The 17,261-nt window shown below is 37.6% G+C and overlaps 1 protein-coding gene across 1 annotated transcript in view; it reads left to right on the forward strand.

Annotated features, from left to right (window-relative positions):
• The first annotated feature begins 352 nt into the window (after positions 1–352).
• The window catches only part of HDAC9 (histone deacetylase 9), a 387,421-nt gene continuing 370,512 nt past the window's right edge, over positions 353–17,261 (forward strand). The window contains exon 1 of the mRNA XM_062616787.1: positions 353–370. Coding sequence (XP_062472771.1) covers positions 355–370 — 16 coding nt within the window. The 5' untranslated portion in view covers positions 353–354. The remainder of the gene's footprint in view (positions 371–17,261) is intronic.

A 17,261-nucleotide genomic window follows, 5' to 3' on the forward strand; every position in this document is an offset into this window, starting at 1 on the left:
GTTTTTGGTTATTTTTGATTCTGTTTTTTCCCCCTCCAAGGAAGCAGAGATTATTACTACTTGGATGTTGTATCTGGTATCTTATTATGGCTGCAAGTATCGAATATCTGGTTTGAAACACTGTAATAATCCTGAAAAACTGGTGTGGTGCTTCTTATTTTTTAAGCAAATAAAAAGAAGAACTGGGATAGTAAGCTGATTTACAAGCCTACAGAGTTCGGTACTGCTGAAAGAAGTGGGAGGGAATAACAGCAGAACCAGCTAGTTGACTAACCACTTCCCTTCATTGTTGCTTTTAATATCATGACAGCCTTGCTAGGTTTCTAAACCACCATGAGTTACATCAACGAGACCATGTATGCTCTAGCTGGTAGGTTCTTTTCATTTAATATCTAAATTGAAAATCATTCCATGTGATCCTCTGTGATTTTTGAATGAGTTGAAAAATGAACTTCCATTTCTCTTTCAAGTACTTTATCTTATACTGTGCTGTCCCTCATGAGCTGAAGCCATTTGTGTTGTTTGCTATTATGACTTGGTGGCTGAAAAATCCTTGTTTTGTGGTTTATGTTGCAGGTCCTGTAATAAGTACTTAGTAATAAGTATTATAGTTAGAAATCCTAAATAAGCAAATGCTTTTCAGTAATTTCACTTCTTAATACCCTAGATAGCCTGAAGTGGTTTTACGGTGGAGATTTGCTGTTGTACAGTTAAAGCTAAAATAAGCTGGGTTTATGCTTGCTATGCTCAAAAAACTCTCTGTCAACCATAAAGTCTGTATGAAGTTCAAGCCTGGTGTCTCAGCAGCAGCGCAATTGAAGGTTCTAGCCTGTTTTAGTGGTCTGAATGGGAGTTAGATTGGATTCTGTGTGTAGCCAGAAGTTGTAATAGGGATTTCAGCTGTTACAGCTATTTATTTTTGTCTGATCAATAATGTGTCTGTAATGTGGCTAAATATAACCAAAAACTAGGGGAGGGCACATCAGTTCAGAATCTATTTTATAGCATTGCTCATATAGTGGGATGTGCTAACTTCTGTTGCCAGCATATTTCTTTACTTAATAGCTTTACTTGAAATGTATAAGCAGCTTTTTAATGATACTTTTCCCAGCAAAAAACCACCACGAAAACGAAAGCAACCAACCAAAATCCCCCCCAGTAACAGGTGTTTTTCCTAGGAAAGGCATAATTAAAGAATGGATGGTACATTTTAGGTTCTTCATTTAAGACATGATGTCAAGTTGTCTGTTCACATTGATACCTTATAGTTTCTACAACATGTATTTGCAAAGTAACTTCTGTGTTTTGTGCTTATATTTGGATATTTACATTTGAAAGACAAAAGCATTAAGCCAAACATTTCAGGAGAATCATGAGGTTGATAAAAATAAGATTTTGAAATTGTCATAGTTTTATTTATATTCTTACACTAAAACCCTGACGTAATTCCATTGAATGTTGCACAGGGAAACATGGTGGACCGTGGAAGGTTCAGCTAGGATAAACCTTGTGCTTGCCAGCCACTATTGCCCTGAAGTATGGGTGTACTGTAATGAAAGATTTCACATAACTTTATCTTTTAATGCCAGTGTTTTTGGAGAGCCATCAGGAGTAACATCAAGTACTGTAAGGAAAGTAAAACTTAAAATCTAACAGTAATACTTAAGTTTCAGAGTAGTGATAGCTGCATAATGTGTTGCATTTTGAAGCCATCTATACCCCTCACCTGAGGAATGTAAGGGTAATTAGCAAGTAACTTTTTCTTGCTAAAGTGACAAAATAAGCTTGTTTTCCAGACATCTTAATCATTAATTCTGCCATCGGCTTCTTTATACGGAAGATGATGATGATGGTGATTAATAATAATAATAAATTACCCAGTTCTCTGAATACAGGGCATCTTTGTGGAATCCTTCAACGTTTTCCTTCATTCATGTCAGTAACAAATTTCACCACTTCAGTCTTCACTACACTGCAGTGCCTGATGCTGGGTCCTCAGCAAATCTACGCTGTTCTTAAAAGTTCTGGTGGACCTGTGACAAGACACACATCAGTGAGGGATTCGGTCAGTGCTATTTTCATTTGCAGCTGAGCTGGAATTATGAAAATCTATGGTCATCCCAGCTTTTGTTAAAGCAAACAAGCCAATGAAACAAAAAGAGCCTTTTCTTCCCCCCCCCCCCCCCCCCTTCCTAGACCAGTGAGCAACACAGCTGCAGCAGCCTGCTCTCAGAGGTAGTGGGGGAGGCTCCTGGGTGTTCTCCCAGATGCCTAGTGAAGGCAACTTTCCCAGCTGCCATTTTTGGGAGCGTGTTTTACACCCTGTCAGACCTGGCAGAAATCATTCTATGAATTCACAAGTTATTGTGATGAGGGCCTAACGGATAAGTTTCATTTCCTTAGGAAACCAGGCTAAAAATAAGTTATTAGCTCTTCTGTATGCAGAGGAAATTTTTTTAAATGTTACTATCAAATTTGTTGCAAAATGGGAGGCAAAAAATGATTGTTTTAAAACTATGACATTTTAGCCAAATAGTGTGGGGAGCCTGTTGTTTAATTTTTCAGGTTTTTGGTTGTCAGTTCTTTCTACTCTTCTTTCTAGCACTCGGATATGCATAGAGATGGCATATTCCCGAGACCATCTCTTTTTGGTCTTAGAAATAGCCGTTGTAGCTTAGAAGTCTTAAAACTTAATTATCTGTGTTACCAGAGCCCAGCCTTTGGGACCCCAAATCTGTCCAGTGTTTCAGACCAGTGTTCCCAATCGAGTATTTAATATAGAAGCAATTGTTATATTAGGCATTCCAAAATTTGTGGTGTTAATAGTCATGACAAGTATAGACGTATTGCTCATATTAACTGCTCAATTGACTCTCAGTGAAATTAATGAACTTCATTCCATTCTGAATATTGGAGGGGAAGGAATTATTTTAAGCCAAGAAACCTACTTTTTCAAGGTCTGTCTCCAAGTATAGCTTGCTGTTAGACAGTTTTCCTCCTCTAGGTAATTTTTTCTTTTTTTTTCCTCTTGGAGTTAGCTGTAAGTGAAAGGGTGTGCAAACAACTGTAAAGTAATTTCAGGATGACATTTTCGGTGCCGTTTCGGTGCTGGGCAGTGTCAATGTTAAGGAAAAGGTTATTGCACGCTCCCCACCCCGTGCCAGGTACGTTTTTTCCAGTTTGAAGCAGTACTGTTTCTGTAGCCACAGCATAGGTAAAATAATGTTACAAAAAGGCAAGTCAGTCCTTAAAATCAAACTTCTGACTAGTAAATATGTAGCATCAAAGTAGTCGTCAGTTACTGGGTGGGTTTTTTTTTTTTACATTAATTGTAATGCAAGTCAGCACAGTGCGCCTGACCGCTGCTCTGAGTTGGGGGGGTGCATAGGATATTTTAAATAATGTTTCTAAAATCTGATTGTGTCATACTTGTGTAGGTGGGAGGAGGTCACAAAGAGGAATGGTGAGGGAAGGTCTTTAATACTGCAGTACCTATGTAGTTGTTCCTGGAGGCACATGGAAGGAATGAAGCTAGCTAAGATTTCACAGTTTGTAGGAGAACGCCTCTGTGGCAATTACACATTTCTTTGCTTCATCTGTCTGTAATCTTCCTCCCCATCATAGGTACTTGTAAGGTGCAGCTGTATTTGCCATCTTGTGTAGTTACTGTGGGGAGCAAATGATATGGGCCATGATTGGAATTTTATGTAAGTTCCGTGATGTACTCTCACCTTCAGTGCCTGAGTGCTGATATGATAGGAAACGTAACTTCAGTCGTGTTTAGAATAAAGGCAGGGTTTGATTTTTCCCAGCTTTTTTTTTCTTTTTTTTTTAATCCGAAGGGAAAACTTGGAGGGTTTGTAGCCTGTAGGAAATAGTAACATTTTAAAGCTTCTCTGAACCTGCTAAGTTGCTTCCTCTCTTATCTCAGATGTCAGCACATCATTCTGTCAGTACAAGTTTCAAGAGTTAATAGAGAATTTTAAATAATACAATTCATTGAGTAATATGATTAATTTTGTTGATCCAGTTTTCTACCTTGTGTTGGTGGAAGATGAAATGCAACAGTGGTATGAAGCATGATGCTCTTGTATGAGATCATTGTACATCTGTATTGGAAAGCAGACAAGCAGGAGAGTGCACAACTCAGTGAGAAAGTTTAAAAGCCCTATGCTTACAGCTGGATTTGATGTAGTATTGCAGTGAAATAGCAGATGCTGAAAATTATTATCACTCTGACTGCTCTTTAGTGCTGATTTTTCAAATGATGCTCAGCTCACTAATTTGATATTGTTAAGCAAGACTGTTACTAGAGCTCTCTTATTTCATCATTTTTAATTACTTTTGGCTTTGTAAATGAAAATAATCCTGATGATTCTGTTAGTTATAAACCTGGTAATTGTATATTTTCATTAGCTTACTATTTTTCAAATCTTTATTCTACAAAAGATTGTTATTGCTGCCATTTATTCAAGAAATGGTCATATGACTCAGGAGGTTTATTTCTTTCATATAGGATCTGTTTGCAAATACTATGCATTTTGTACAAATGAGACATGAAGATTGCAGAACTTAATACATCATTTTCATATGGCAGAAAGTATTCACTGAATAAATCATTTGTAAGTAAACAGTAAAATTTGTTGAATAACTGTGAACAGCATTATTCATTTCATGTTTGGTATTATGGCTTCAGTTCCTTTCATATCTGTCTTCACAGGGAGAGCAGTGAAATAAGCAAACTATTTTAGGCAGATGAACACAGTACTTAAGAATAAACAGAACTTTGAATTTTAAGGTGTGAGGTCATAAGTATGTTTTGGAGATTGCAGCCATTTTTTACTCTCTTCCAGATTTCTGTTTGCAGATATTCTAGCAAGATTGCTAGCTTAGTCTAACACGATGATTTGAAAGGATGAACTTTTAGATCAAAATGTATAGCAAATTGGGAGTAAAGTTTTGAAGTTATGCCAGGAGAATCTTCGACTGACAGATGAAGATTTTTCTTATGAATTTTTTCCCTGTTGTAGTGTTTTCCCAGACTGTGAAGAAGATTTTAGCTGTGTGAAGCAGATTTATCCTTTTATGTGCTCACTTATTCTGAATTGCTGCATTTAGAAACATTATGTAGAGTTGAATGCTGTTTGATAATAAATTGTCAAAAATTCTAAAGAATATAATCTTTTTCTAAGGCATGTATTTGCATGCAGTAGCTCCTTAATGAATATTTATGGTTTATAATGAAAACCTTTCTTTAACGTCATGCATGTCTACTAAGAATACTTAGTGTGGAGATTGAATTAGGAGAACTGCTTTATTTTCCATGAAGACATGACAAAAGTTTGAGTATGTCTGTTGAAGAGTGTTTTTCTTTAAGTTAGTTATTTGCTAATTAAGTTATTTTTCATGCTTGAACACGTACTTGTAGAGCAGAAAGATGTGTAAGTCTATGTACTATTTCACAAAACCATGTTTGGTACCTTGAATTAACTCTCACTAAGTTAACCTGAGGGGAGAAATACAGAATCATTCCAGAACTTGACATGGGATTAAAAATTACATAATTACATTTTATGTTATTACTGTGTGACTCTTGCACACATAGCCAAGAATCATGTAGAACCTACAGGTAATGTATGTGAAGAAATAGAAATCAAATTATGTGTATAAAGAATATACACAAACCAAACATTCACATGGACAGTAGCATTATGTATGTATGTAGGATCCTCTCATTTCAAATAAACCTCTTCCTTCAAGTACTCTTTATTGTGGTGATTTGTTCCTTCTGCAAGATACTAATATTACTGTATAATAATAATGTATAACTAAGCTGGTTATTTTTGTGTGGTAAAGGAGCAACTTCCCAATCTCACCTGATTCGGAAACTTACTTTGGCTCTATTTTAAGACCAAAGAACTGTGTTCCCCAGCAATTTACTTCTTTCCATCCTGTTTTAAAGAAAATATGTTATATTTCACATATTTTAATGTTTTCAGATTTTAATCAGCTGCTTCCAGTCATCATTCCCTGATGAGTTATACTTCAACAAAATTAATAATCCTAATTCTGTGTTTACAGCTGTGCCATCAGGAAATCAGTATATTCTTTTTAGACAGATGCAAGTTTACAGTTTCCATGCTGTAAACAGCTGGAAACAATTCTGCTTGCATCCTGAGATTACAGAAGACTGTGTTGGTACTATGCCCAAGCTAATACAGCCTGTTTCTTAGCAGCAAGGGCTCTGTGCTGTCCTAATTGTAGTTAAACAGCTTTCAGTTAGCCCAGGAGGCAGGCAGAGATGTGTTGCATATGCCTTCAAAGAGGTTAATGGTATTTGCATTTAAATACATGGCAATTCTGCCCTTCCATACCCATCTATGAACCTCGGTGTACTTTGACTCTGAATTTTGAAAGAAGACATAAAGATAAGGAGGGATACTTTTCAATTAGGCTTTAGAGTAATGGCTAGAAAACATATTCCACTAAAGAGATTCTTACTTTGTGAATTTGCAATGTTATGTGCAGCACAGAACAGTACATACAGGACGGTGTGTAACTGGTGTTTGCCTAGAACCTTCAGTCAGAGCTGTGCCTTCTGAAGTTTGGCAATAAACCTGTTTCTCCTTCAGTTTTGCTAGTACCATCACTGCCTTTCTCCATGATGCCTTATGTGCAGTCCAAGCTGTTCAAGGTTATAATAGACCTATTGTAAATAAAACCAGGAAAACCCCCTCCCTCTTGCCTTATTGATTTTCTTCTAAATAAGGAACATGTTCTTGAAGTCTAAATGTGCCTGACCGTTTGGAACTGGCGATGTTTTGATTTCAGAAAAAAAGAAGAAATGTTAAACAAGTCAGTCTTGGTGAAGTTAAGCAACTATATATGCAAATAAAGTCATTCATCTAATTAAAATTCAGTCGGTTATTACAAACTGAATTAAAATGACAGTGAAGGAACAGCCTCAGGTGTATGACTGTGCATTTTAAAGTGGTACATTTAATGTTTGTGCAGAAGGTTTTTATATTTTGGAAAGTGATTAGCACCTTGGCTCTTCTGCTTTCAGGAGAGCTTTTTCTTTCTTTAACAGTGCATAAGATTTCAAGATTTTGTTTCATCATTTGGCCTACTTAGTGAAAAAGTTCTGAGTAGTGCCATGTAATATACTCCCTCAGTTTTTGAAGTACCTTTGGGTAATGTGTTGTAGAGAAAAGTAATCTCATCTAGGAGCGTAAATGGACCCTATCACATTTTAAGATAGAGATTTCTTTTTTTTCTTTTGATTTCCTCTGCCTAATTTAGACCTCAGATGCAGCCCTGTTTAATGAATCCACGTTCAACTGTTGTGTTTAACTGATAGCTTAATTCTGTTTGCATATAAATTCTTTTGTTCCTTGGCTGATGAAAAAGAATCCCTCCCTTTGAAGTGAGGTGCCACAAACAAAGCCTAACAAGTTCTTTTGCAGGAAATTAAGCTTTTGGTTATTACTAATTTTCTGGGTCCTATAAAACACTTCCTTGTTAGCAGGGCCTAAATAACTGTGTCCCCAAAAGTTAAAGGAGACTGGTTACTATGGGTTATGCTTATGGTTTAGGAAAACCCATGGGCAAGCAGAATACAAGAGATCAGTAGTCTTCCATCTAGACTGCAGTAGGAGCAGAATAGTTTGAAAAGGACTCCATTCTTCTCATTTCTTTCTTTACCTGCTTTCCTATGAAGTGAAGCATTTGTTAATGAGATAATAGGCATTTATCTGGAATTGTTGAGGGAGTTCCTAAATATTTCTCATTCTAAGTAATCTATAGCTGCAGGAAAGACAGTGCTTCCCTAAACTTAAATTTCAGCAGCAAAAGTTGGCAGTTATTCCATTTCTTGCTGTGAATTTCAGGGCTGCCAAGAGGAGTAACTAATGTCTTTTTAAAAAAAAAAAAAAAAGGAAGAAAGAGGCAAAAGAGCTTCTGCACTGCTTCAGCTGGGACTTACAGACTGCCATTGGTGTGTGAGACCTGTCTTACCACAAGAATTTGGCTGCAGTGAGGATGGATAAATCCCAGCTGGTGGGTACATGATGTAAAGATTTATGTGATAAAAGTCTTGATTGTGCCTTTTGTAATGAAAAGTAACCTTCACAGCTTTGTGGTTTTAGAAGCTTATGAAGCTAATTTTTAATGGTTTGGGATTCTGCCCAACCCCTTTCTGAATTCAGGTGATGGACTTGCTTATAACAATATGATGTAAGTGTAGCAAGTGGTGTACATATTTAATACCAAAGCTAGACCGAAGGCTTGGCAAAATTGAGTAAGGCAAAGATAGCAAGGTGAAATCAAATGCTGTCCTCATAGTACAAGACTTCAGTCTTTGGCCTGTGTAGAGTAATGTTTTGCAATTTTCCCTGAATCATGAGTAACAATTCTGAATAAATAAAACATGGTGGGCAGCCGTCTACTTTGTCCTGTTTTAAGCTGGTGTGTAACTTCGCTATTTCCCCTGAGCACTCACAGGTCTTGGGTTTGTGTCCTGACTGAGGTCTGTTACTTTTCTTTGCAGCATCAGCTTAAATATTTTTTCTTACATATTCAGTGTGGAACCTACAAAATTCTTCCATAAATATTTTAATGATAAGAAATACCTTTTAAATGAGTCATTACTTCTAGTTTGGAAAGTATTTTCCAGTGTTGCATGCAACAGATGTTTTTAAGTATTGAGTCAGAAAATTCAAGTTGGTTTATTTGTACTTATTATGTATTTGTGTGTGATGGAGAAACACTTTTAAAGGTTTCTTGATCATGCTCCCTATATGATGTTTCTAACAGTGCCATCTTTCAGGTTATTTAGAGACGGTTGATAGCAGTCATACCTATATATCTTTTGCATTTTTCCTTCGGAGTTACTTCATGCACTGCTGTGGATGGAGTCAGCTGGCAGATATGTAGAACATGTATTACCAGCCCTTGGTGGAACTTTCTTAATGACACTGAATGACTAGAAGCCTGGAAAGAAAGGGTTTTATGTTTGCCCTCTTTCTCCTTCATTCCTCTTCATGTATTAATGTAGATAAGGAGTGCAATTCTGGATTACAGTTATTCATACATCTTAATATGTGACATCTGTGTTTGACAAATACCTGTCTGCACTGTGTTTTATCTGCTCTGAAATCTCAGAACAGTATTATGAATTCCATCATTCACACCATAAACCCATTCCCTGCTTGGTAATAGCAAATAATGGAATGCTCTTTACTAAATAGGGCCATTCTGTCATTTCACTTTGTCTTAATAATTTTTACCATGCTTAAAAATACCATGGTTTCAAAAAACCCTTAGGTATAACTGCTTATGTTTGCTTCTCCAATCTAATTGCTTTTAATGTGAATTGATATTATAAGTGACTGTCGTTTGTTCATAAACTTGACAGTGAGCAACAAAAAATCTTACCTGATTTGGAGAAGTGAATGAGCGTAATGTCAAAGCATTTAAAATAATATTAGTTGGTTCATATTGAACAATTTATTCGAGTTGTGTAATGCAAAATAAAGATTATTGTGGAAGAAGGTAAAGTTAGTATTCCTCTCTCAACACAGATGCCAACTTGGTGGTTATCTGTGAGGCTTTATATAAAGGCAATGATCTGCTTATGTCTCTTAATTGCCAAATGAGATTTGAAGCATTTGATTTTAAGTGTATGCCTTTTAAGCATATGCTTTAAGTACTTTGAATGCATATCTTGTCATATTAATTTTTCAGATCATCATAATAGTGTAGTTGTATAAATGTGTAATGCAGAAAGAAGTGTTTACTTTAGAAGCAGGAACACCATTCATTGTCGATGCAAATTTTTATTGCATTAATGTTTTGGTCTGGCTTACTGATTGTAGCTGTAGCATATGCCAACAGCAGCAGTTCCTGTATCAAGTGGCTGTATTTCATTTTCTATGTGGACATTTCAGGTAGCTACAAAGTACTGATACAGGTAAATAAACAAATCATAAATTACAAAGGATCTGTGATTGATGATTGCTCTTCAAGTCATGGACTCACACAGTGGAAAGGAACAAATACACTATTGTAGTGTCCCACAGTAGAATATGTCGCAGACTCCCACAATAATCAAATCTCTTGAACGGAGTGATCAGTTGCTTGTCTGAATGATGGGTCCTTGCAACAGCGTCTTCATTTTTGATTGCATGAGGTTCCCCAGACCCCAGTTTCACTGAATTCTTAAACCGCAGCTGACTTGTGTGACCCCTCTGGCACATGTGATACATGGCTGCAGCATATCTTCAACTGTGTACGAATCATCTCCTAAATAATCTTAACTACAAAGACTGTTATATGTGACCATTTCTGCATCTGGAAGAACAGTCTGCTAAGTATTTGCAAGTGTCTTATCTATGTACAATTTGGTTAATTCTGCTGCAGAAACTGCCTGAGTGTCTCTCTGGAATGGCCAGAGACTGCATTCAAGGTATTAATCAGCATGTTGAAGCAGATGAATTTTTCAAGGCACAGCAGGACCTGACTGAGGGAATCATTAGAACCATCTAAAATACCCACATGGCAAGCTCCTTTAGCAGTTAGTCAAATATGTAATAATTTGCAACGAGAGTTGAGGGTAACTCCTTTCATCTCACCTCTGTATAGAACTACCTGGTGAGTTCCTGGGGAGCACCTAGGGAATTAATGACTTACATGCATACAAGAGGCCGAGGCAGGGACAGATGACTGGAGGCAAGAGGGAGATGCTGGGTTAGAAAAGCTAAAGCTCGCTTGAAGCTGAATCTGTCAAGGGCCTTTAAGAACAAGAGCAATGAAAAGGGCTTCTGCAGGCGTTTCAGCTGCGAAACAGAGACCATGGAAAATGTCAGCCCATTACTGAATGGCACAGGGGATCTGGTGACATGGAACATGGATAAGGCTAGGAAACTCAATACTTTCTTCACCTCTGGGTAAGATTAACTTTCAGGAATCCTAGGCCATGAAACCAGTAGGAAGACTGACCCTCACTAGAGGAAGATCAGGGAATATAACCTGGATGCGTACAAATCTATGGGAGTTGATGGGATGCACCCATGACTTAAGGGAGCTAGCCAGTGTCAGTGTGGCTGCCCCATCCCTGAAGGGTTCAAGGCCAGGTTGCACAGGGCTTTGAGCAACCTGGTCTAGTGGAAAGTGTCCCTGCCTAAGAAATAACCACACGCTCCAATACTGGCCTGGGGATAACTGACTAGAAAGCAGCTTTGCAGAAAAGGGCCTGGGGGTCCTGGTGGACAAGTTGGAAAAGAAGCCAGCAATGTGCTGTTGCAGTAAGGAAGGCCAATAATCTCTTAGTCTGCATTAGGCAGTTTTCTATATGTGGCTCTTTTTTGGGAAGAGTTCGATATATCTTTATTTGAAAAATATTTAAATATCTACATAAGCAGATTTATTTTTTGTATAGCTGAGACAAGCATGCTGATCTGAATGTTGTTTTAGTTCCCTTAGCTGCCTTTTATTTATGTATATATTTGTATAAATTTAATGAAATATATAGCTATAGGCAGATTTTCTAAGAGCTTAAACATCTGACCACTTTCAAGGAAATAAAGCTTTTTGATTCAGTCAGTTTTATTTCCCATTTATTTTCCTCCCTCAAATATAATTCTCAGAAATTAATATGTAAGAATGGACAGGTTTAGCAGAAAACCAGTATTTGTTGGAAGTTGCAAAAACAGATTAGCTTTATTAAGTATGTCTTTCAAAATCTGTATTAGACAAGTTACAGTTCAGTAGCAAAATCCATGCCATTTTTTTGTACTATTATAGTGATATATTGGGAAAAAGCTCATCTAAAATACAGTTTTTATAGCTCAAGGTCAAATCCTGCTTCCTTGGACCTTATGGTGTGTAGTACAGATTCTGCCTTTCTACAGTTATTGAAAATGAAAACACTGTTGGGCATGTACTGCTTTCACACTGGGGTTCTCAGAGTGCCTATTTCACATGGACAACCTAAGCCTTGTTTTGGCTGTTGTAACATCCTTCTTCCACCCCTCTCCTCACCCCCCCAAAATGAAAGAAAAGTAGCAATACAACCCACACCTAGCACAGAGATTTTATGGAACAGCACATGTGGAGTTATACACCATTAGATGTATTTCTGAAGAAGGGTAGTGCCTAAGATTAGATATACTCCTGAACATACGTTTTATCAATCCAGAAGCTTTTTTCTATAGTGCAATTAAAGAGAGAATTTCTTCTCAATAGTGTTTCTTAAAGCCAAACCTGGGACTCCAGCCTTTTGTTGGCAGATATTTCTTTAACCTTCAGGTGCTTTCACAGGAACTTGTTAGAGACTCCGAGTATGTAACTATAGCAGGAAAATACAGGGAAAATGGAAAAAAAAAAAAAGAAAAAGCTTTTAAAAGATGACAATTATATAGGAAATCTTATATTGTATGAAATGGCTGGGAACCCTCTGTGTGGAGGTTCAGGGAATGACATTTATATCTACCTTCCCCTGCTCCTCTTGACACATGGTAGAAGCTTTTACGAAGTCCAGACTTGAAGGAATGGCTGAGGATTTCTTTTACAAAGGGAAAAAGCTGCTCTTCAAGTACTTTTTCAAGCTCTGGATTAGTTCCTGAGGTTAAGTCAGATACGGTATACAGATGGAAAAGTGTTTCAAGAGGATCCGATACAGGACTTTTATACAGTTCTAAGATACATGAAATGAACTGAGGAAGTCTTGAGACTCCTTTAAATTGCATGCTGTAACTCCCAATCCTGTGGTATTGTGCAGAAGTAGAAAAGTTCCAGCTGGACCCCAGGGTCCACACAGTGCCTGCGTTAGGCAAACTGGGCAGGCTCTGAGGCAGGGGCCAGGTCCAACCAACAATTCACAAGGCAGTGTCATGGTGATGAGGTGCATCCTAGTTTTAGGGCTTTTTGTTTTTCTGTTCCATAATGGATAGTATTTCCTAGTTCAGAAATAACTTGTTATTTGGAGAAGCAATAGTCTAGGCTGAGTGAAATTTTAGGTGAACGACTGGTAGGTGAAGACATAGTCTATTAATTAGACATCCTAACAGAATGTCCATGGGGAACATAAGCAATACCAGACAGGTTGTTAGAGGTGTTTAGGTTTGGGACCTGGACTGGCAGAGCTACTGGTTAGGCATAGATATTGGCATGCACTGGAGAGCAGTGTGGCGAAGATGATGTTAGGGGAACTTGCCCACAAAACTAGGGGAAGACTGGTCTGCAAAGGAAGGTCGTGACTCCACTCAGTATCTGCAGTGTAGACGATTCTCTTATACTGGAGGAATGCTGAAAAGGTTAAGCGTGTTACAAAGTGATTTCCTTTCGTGTTTTAGGGAGCTCACTGAAGAACTGAATAACTTTGTGTTCGAAGGAGGCTGCATAAACTGTTCCATAAACTGAGTTGAGAACCTTAATCATTTAATCCCTGAATTGGGGGGGAAAGAGGGAGGGAATAAATGTTAAAAGGTTTTTGTTAAATGAGTAACATTCATCCCTGATAAAATGATTATAAGTAATTACATTTTTTTGCCAAATGAAAACGTCAAAGACAATACAAACCCAAAGTTTTGTAATTTCGGAGTGCTTAACTTTATAGCCTTAATATATTTTAAGGGTTTTATGTTTGTAAAATATGCTTATCAAAAGCATGAAAGTAGAGTCATGAAACAGTTTATTCCTGATTTTTGCTTTTTTCCTGGTGATTAGCTCTTGAAAATCTTAATGAATAGATTTTTTTTTTTTTTTTTTTTGTTATCTGTGGCTTTTTGTTTGGTTTGTGGTTTGTTTGTGTTGCTTTTTGTGTGTGTAGAGTGTGTTTCATTGTTTCCTTTCTGTTGTTGTGCTTGTTTTGTTTTTTTTTTTTTTTTGCTAAGGAGATGCAGATATATAGAGGAGATATAAATGAAGAGAGGAAGCCTGCCTAGTGGTATAATAGTTTCCCTGGAGCACTATTGTAATTTTTATTATCTAAGTTATATATGGTAAACTCTAGCTTTAGGCAAAACCTAGAAAATCAGTTTTCACTGTCTGTGTATTTTACTACTTGCATTAGACTTTTGCTTGAACACTTTTATCACAAATATAGCAAAATCCTTCAAACTCTCCTGAAAACATTTTGTCTCTTTGACAGCTTATTCTAAGTAGCTCATGGAGTTGGGCTTAATTTTAAGATCATTTCCACAATTAAATATTTTGACAAATTACTACCATCTTTTTTTTTCTGCTGGCAGTATTTTGACAGATGGGAGAAATGTTTCAATCTCAGGAAAGTATTTTAAGGTAATAAAATAATTGAAAAGACGTAGGTGTAGTATCTTTAAAAATACCTCATTTAGACTTGTCTAATACTGGAATGAACTTGGGGCTAGGACTCAATGTGCTCACTGTATTGTGGGCATATTTCATTTATTCCGGATAATTTGAAAAGAGAGATTGAAAATACCGTACTCTGAAAGGATGGTCTTGGAGACTTCTCAGATTAAGAAAGCTTCTGATTTATTTTTTTGTGACTGGTACTTAGAAGCGTGTACAATATAACCTCTGTAACAAGATTAGGGGAAAAACGTACTGTGGGGGTGCTTAAACTCTTGCCTTTATCATTGCTTGAAGCAAAGCTCACTGTGTTTGTGGCATTTTGCTAGTGGCTGTGAACATTAGATATCTTTTCTCAGGTGGTAGCTGTATTAAACCACCCAGTGATAAGAAGGTCTGAAGAGGCAAGAAGCCTATGTCTATTTGTGGAACTGCTGTTGCTGTCAGAGTGGGCTTCCTGCTTGTGGAAGCTAGATAGTATAAGACTCTGCTAAACAAGTACCTCTGTCCAGGGGCCCCATTGTTGTATTGTTACTGCTTCACATCTTGCTTTGCAAGGCTCTGAAATAAGCCTTTTTAAATGGCCAGTTCCACCTGTGAGCTGGTGAAGAGAAGAAATCTCACCTAAGCAGTATTGGTACAGAAGGTAATGAAATGCAGTCGTATCTTTTTCAAGAATAAATATTTCTTAATTTATTTTAAATCTGATGCAGAATCAGTGTGAATTAGGGTTACTAGGGGGCTTTTCACTGGCTCTAATGAGCAATGTAGGAGCTGAAATGGGATAACCAGCCTTCCAGAGGTCATTCTTTCCCTGGGTTAGGAGTGCAAAGCTAAATGAGATATTGCATAAGAGTCCTTAGATGTTCAGGTTATCACATTACCACTTCTTCAAACATCAACCTACTCTGTAATCTTCAGCAATGTAGGTTTCTTACATCTGGTTTGTACTCTCTGTTCTTCTTCCTGAACTAAAAGACTGTTTTTTTATATATAATATATATATAAAGTCACCCAAACTAAGCAGATTGCTTTTCTCTATAAACGCTTTTCTTTTTTTTTCTTTTTTTCCCTTTCCCTGTTTGATCGTGTTCTGTGTCTTTAGGCAGACTTCAGCATTTTCTCAATTTAACAAATGGCTGAGGCCTGCTCTAAAAGTTGTAAGGAGCCAGGCAAAGCTAAAATAGGTCTGCCACCAGTTCCTTAATCTGTTCTTCAGCAACTCTTCTTCCAAAGCTTTTCTGTAGCATTTTGACTTGGAGCTGTGAGTGGGTGTCTGAGGTAGTATCATTCAAGTACTGTGGTTTTAGATGGAAATTTTTAGGCATGCTGTGTCTGACGTTGCAATGGGCAGTATAACAAAGTGGCATCACTATGGTGTTTTGGAAATGGAGACAGTGTTTTTGTCTTTGTAATACAGTTTCTTTTTAAGTTCTTCCTTTAGTGAGTGGCTGGTGTCTTTCAGCAAGCTGGCCAGCAGTTTTCTGGGCACTGTTGTATTTCTCTCTGCTCCGTGACTATGCCGCATAGCACCACTCTGAACTTGATACAGTATTCACAAATGCTGTGTTAAATCCATGGATTGGGTGAACGGTTCGCTAAACCCCAGGAAAAGAGGCCTGACTGGGACAGTCCAGAGGAAGCATTTTTGAAGGGCAGATTTGAAAGCTGGGGAAGAAGATGGAGCTGGGCCGTGGCCTGGCTGAGGGTTGGCCCTGGGGGTAGGAGGGGTGTCAAGGTCAGGATTAGCCCCATTGAGAGGCAGGGAGCCCTGAGGAAAGGGCAGTCATGGAGAGCAGCTGCTGCAGTTCCTCACAGGTCAGGTGAGTTCCCAATTTCTCCTGAGCTTCCTGTTCCAGAGCTACAATAGGAGTAAGCAGCCTGATTCTACCCCAGGTCTAATGTGCAAATTGTATTCATACTTTGTCATTAGACTGAATATTCTGGTAAAGCTTGTTCCTGTGGCCGAACTGCAAGTGTAAATATGCAGACTTAAAATGTTAATGCCACTTAAATTTCATCTCTGTGCAGTGACACCTCAGTGTGTATAGAATCAGATTAAGGAGAGAAATAAATCATTCATGCGCTTCTGACTAGAATAGATGGACTAACTGCTTTTTATGTGATTAGCTGCTGGTACTTTTAACTATAAACAAGAAGATAAGACCTTCTATAATTCACTTTCCTGAATAATCTAAAGAATGAGAAAACCAGACTTTTTTCCTGTTCGTTTGGGTTTTATTTGTTCTCAGTGGTGCCTTGCTATGGTGCAGTTCATTTACTGCAGTGAAGTTAACTTACATGCCAGGACACGGGTGAGCTTGATTGGTGTTGGATCCTTGCTCTGTCCTCGTGAGTCTCCCTTATTTTGTAAGACAGTAATTCTCTTCATGTGGCTGTCCTTCTGCTCTCAAGTGAGGCACCCCGATACCCTTCTTGGATATAGAGACCATGCAAATATGCTCCAGCAAGTGAATAATTTAGTAGATATTCGATGACATTCAAAGACAAATTTATACTCTTTTGGTCTTCCATTTAAGATTGAAGTCTCTAGTGATTATGATAGTTTAACAAAGATGTAGCAAAACAATTTGCACTTGAACATGTGGAACAAAGACAGTAACAGCATATTATTTGTGATGACAACAGTGAATATGCTGTGCAGTACTCAGATATGTCTGTATGTTTAGCTTCAGTGTTACTTAAAGCTCTTCCTCGAAGTATCTTATGTGTCAGAAAATCAGCTAGTTATGGTGACTTTTCAGACGCACAGACTTTTTCACTTTTATACTGGTATATCCAGTGCTGCTTTTTCAGAGCAAGAACTTTGTTACTACATGAAGAAACCTCTCTGCCTATCAGCTTGTAAAGTATTTGGAGTTACAAGGATGATATGAATTTTTCCCCTTCCAGATCCCAGTCTTATATTG

This window comes from Pezoporus occidentalis, unplaced genomic scaffold, assembly GCF_034315485.1.
Source record: "Pezoporus occidentalis ecotype Australia unplaced genomic scaffold, CSIRO_AGI_Poc_V1 ctg103, whole genome shotgun sequence".
Taxonomy (NCBI): Eukaryota; Metazoa; Chordata; class Aves; order Psittaciformes; family Psittacidae; genus Pezoporus; species Pezoporus occidentalis.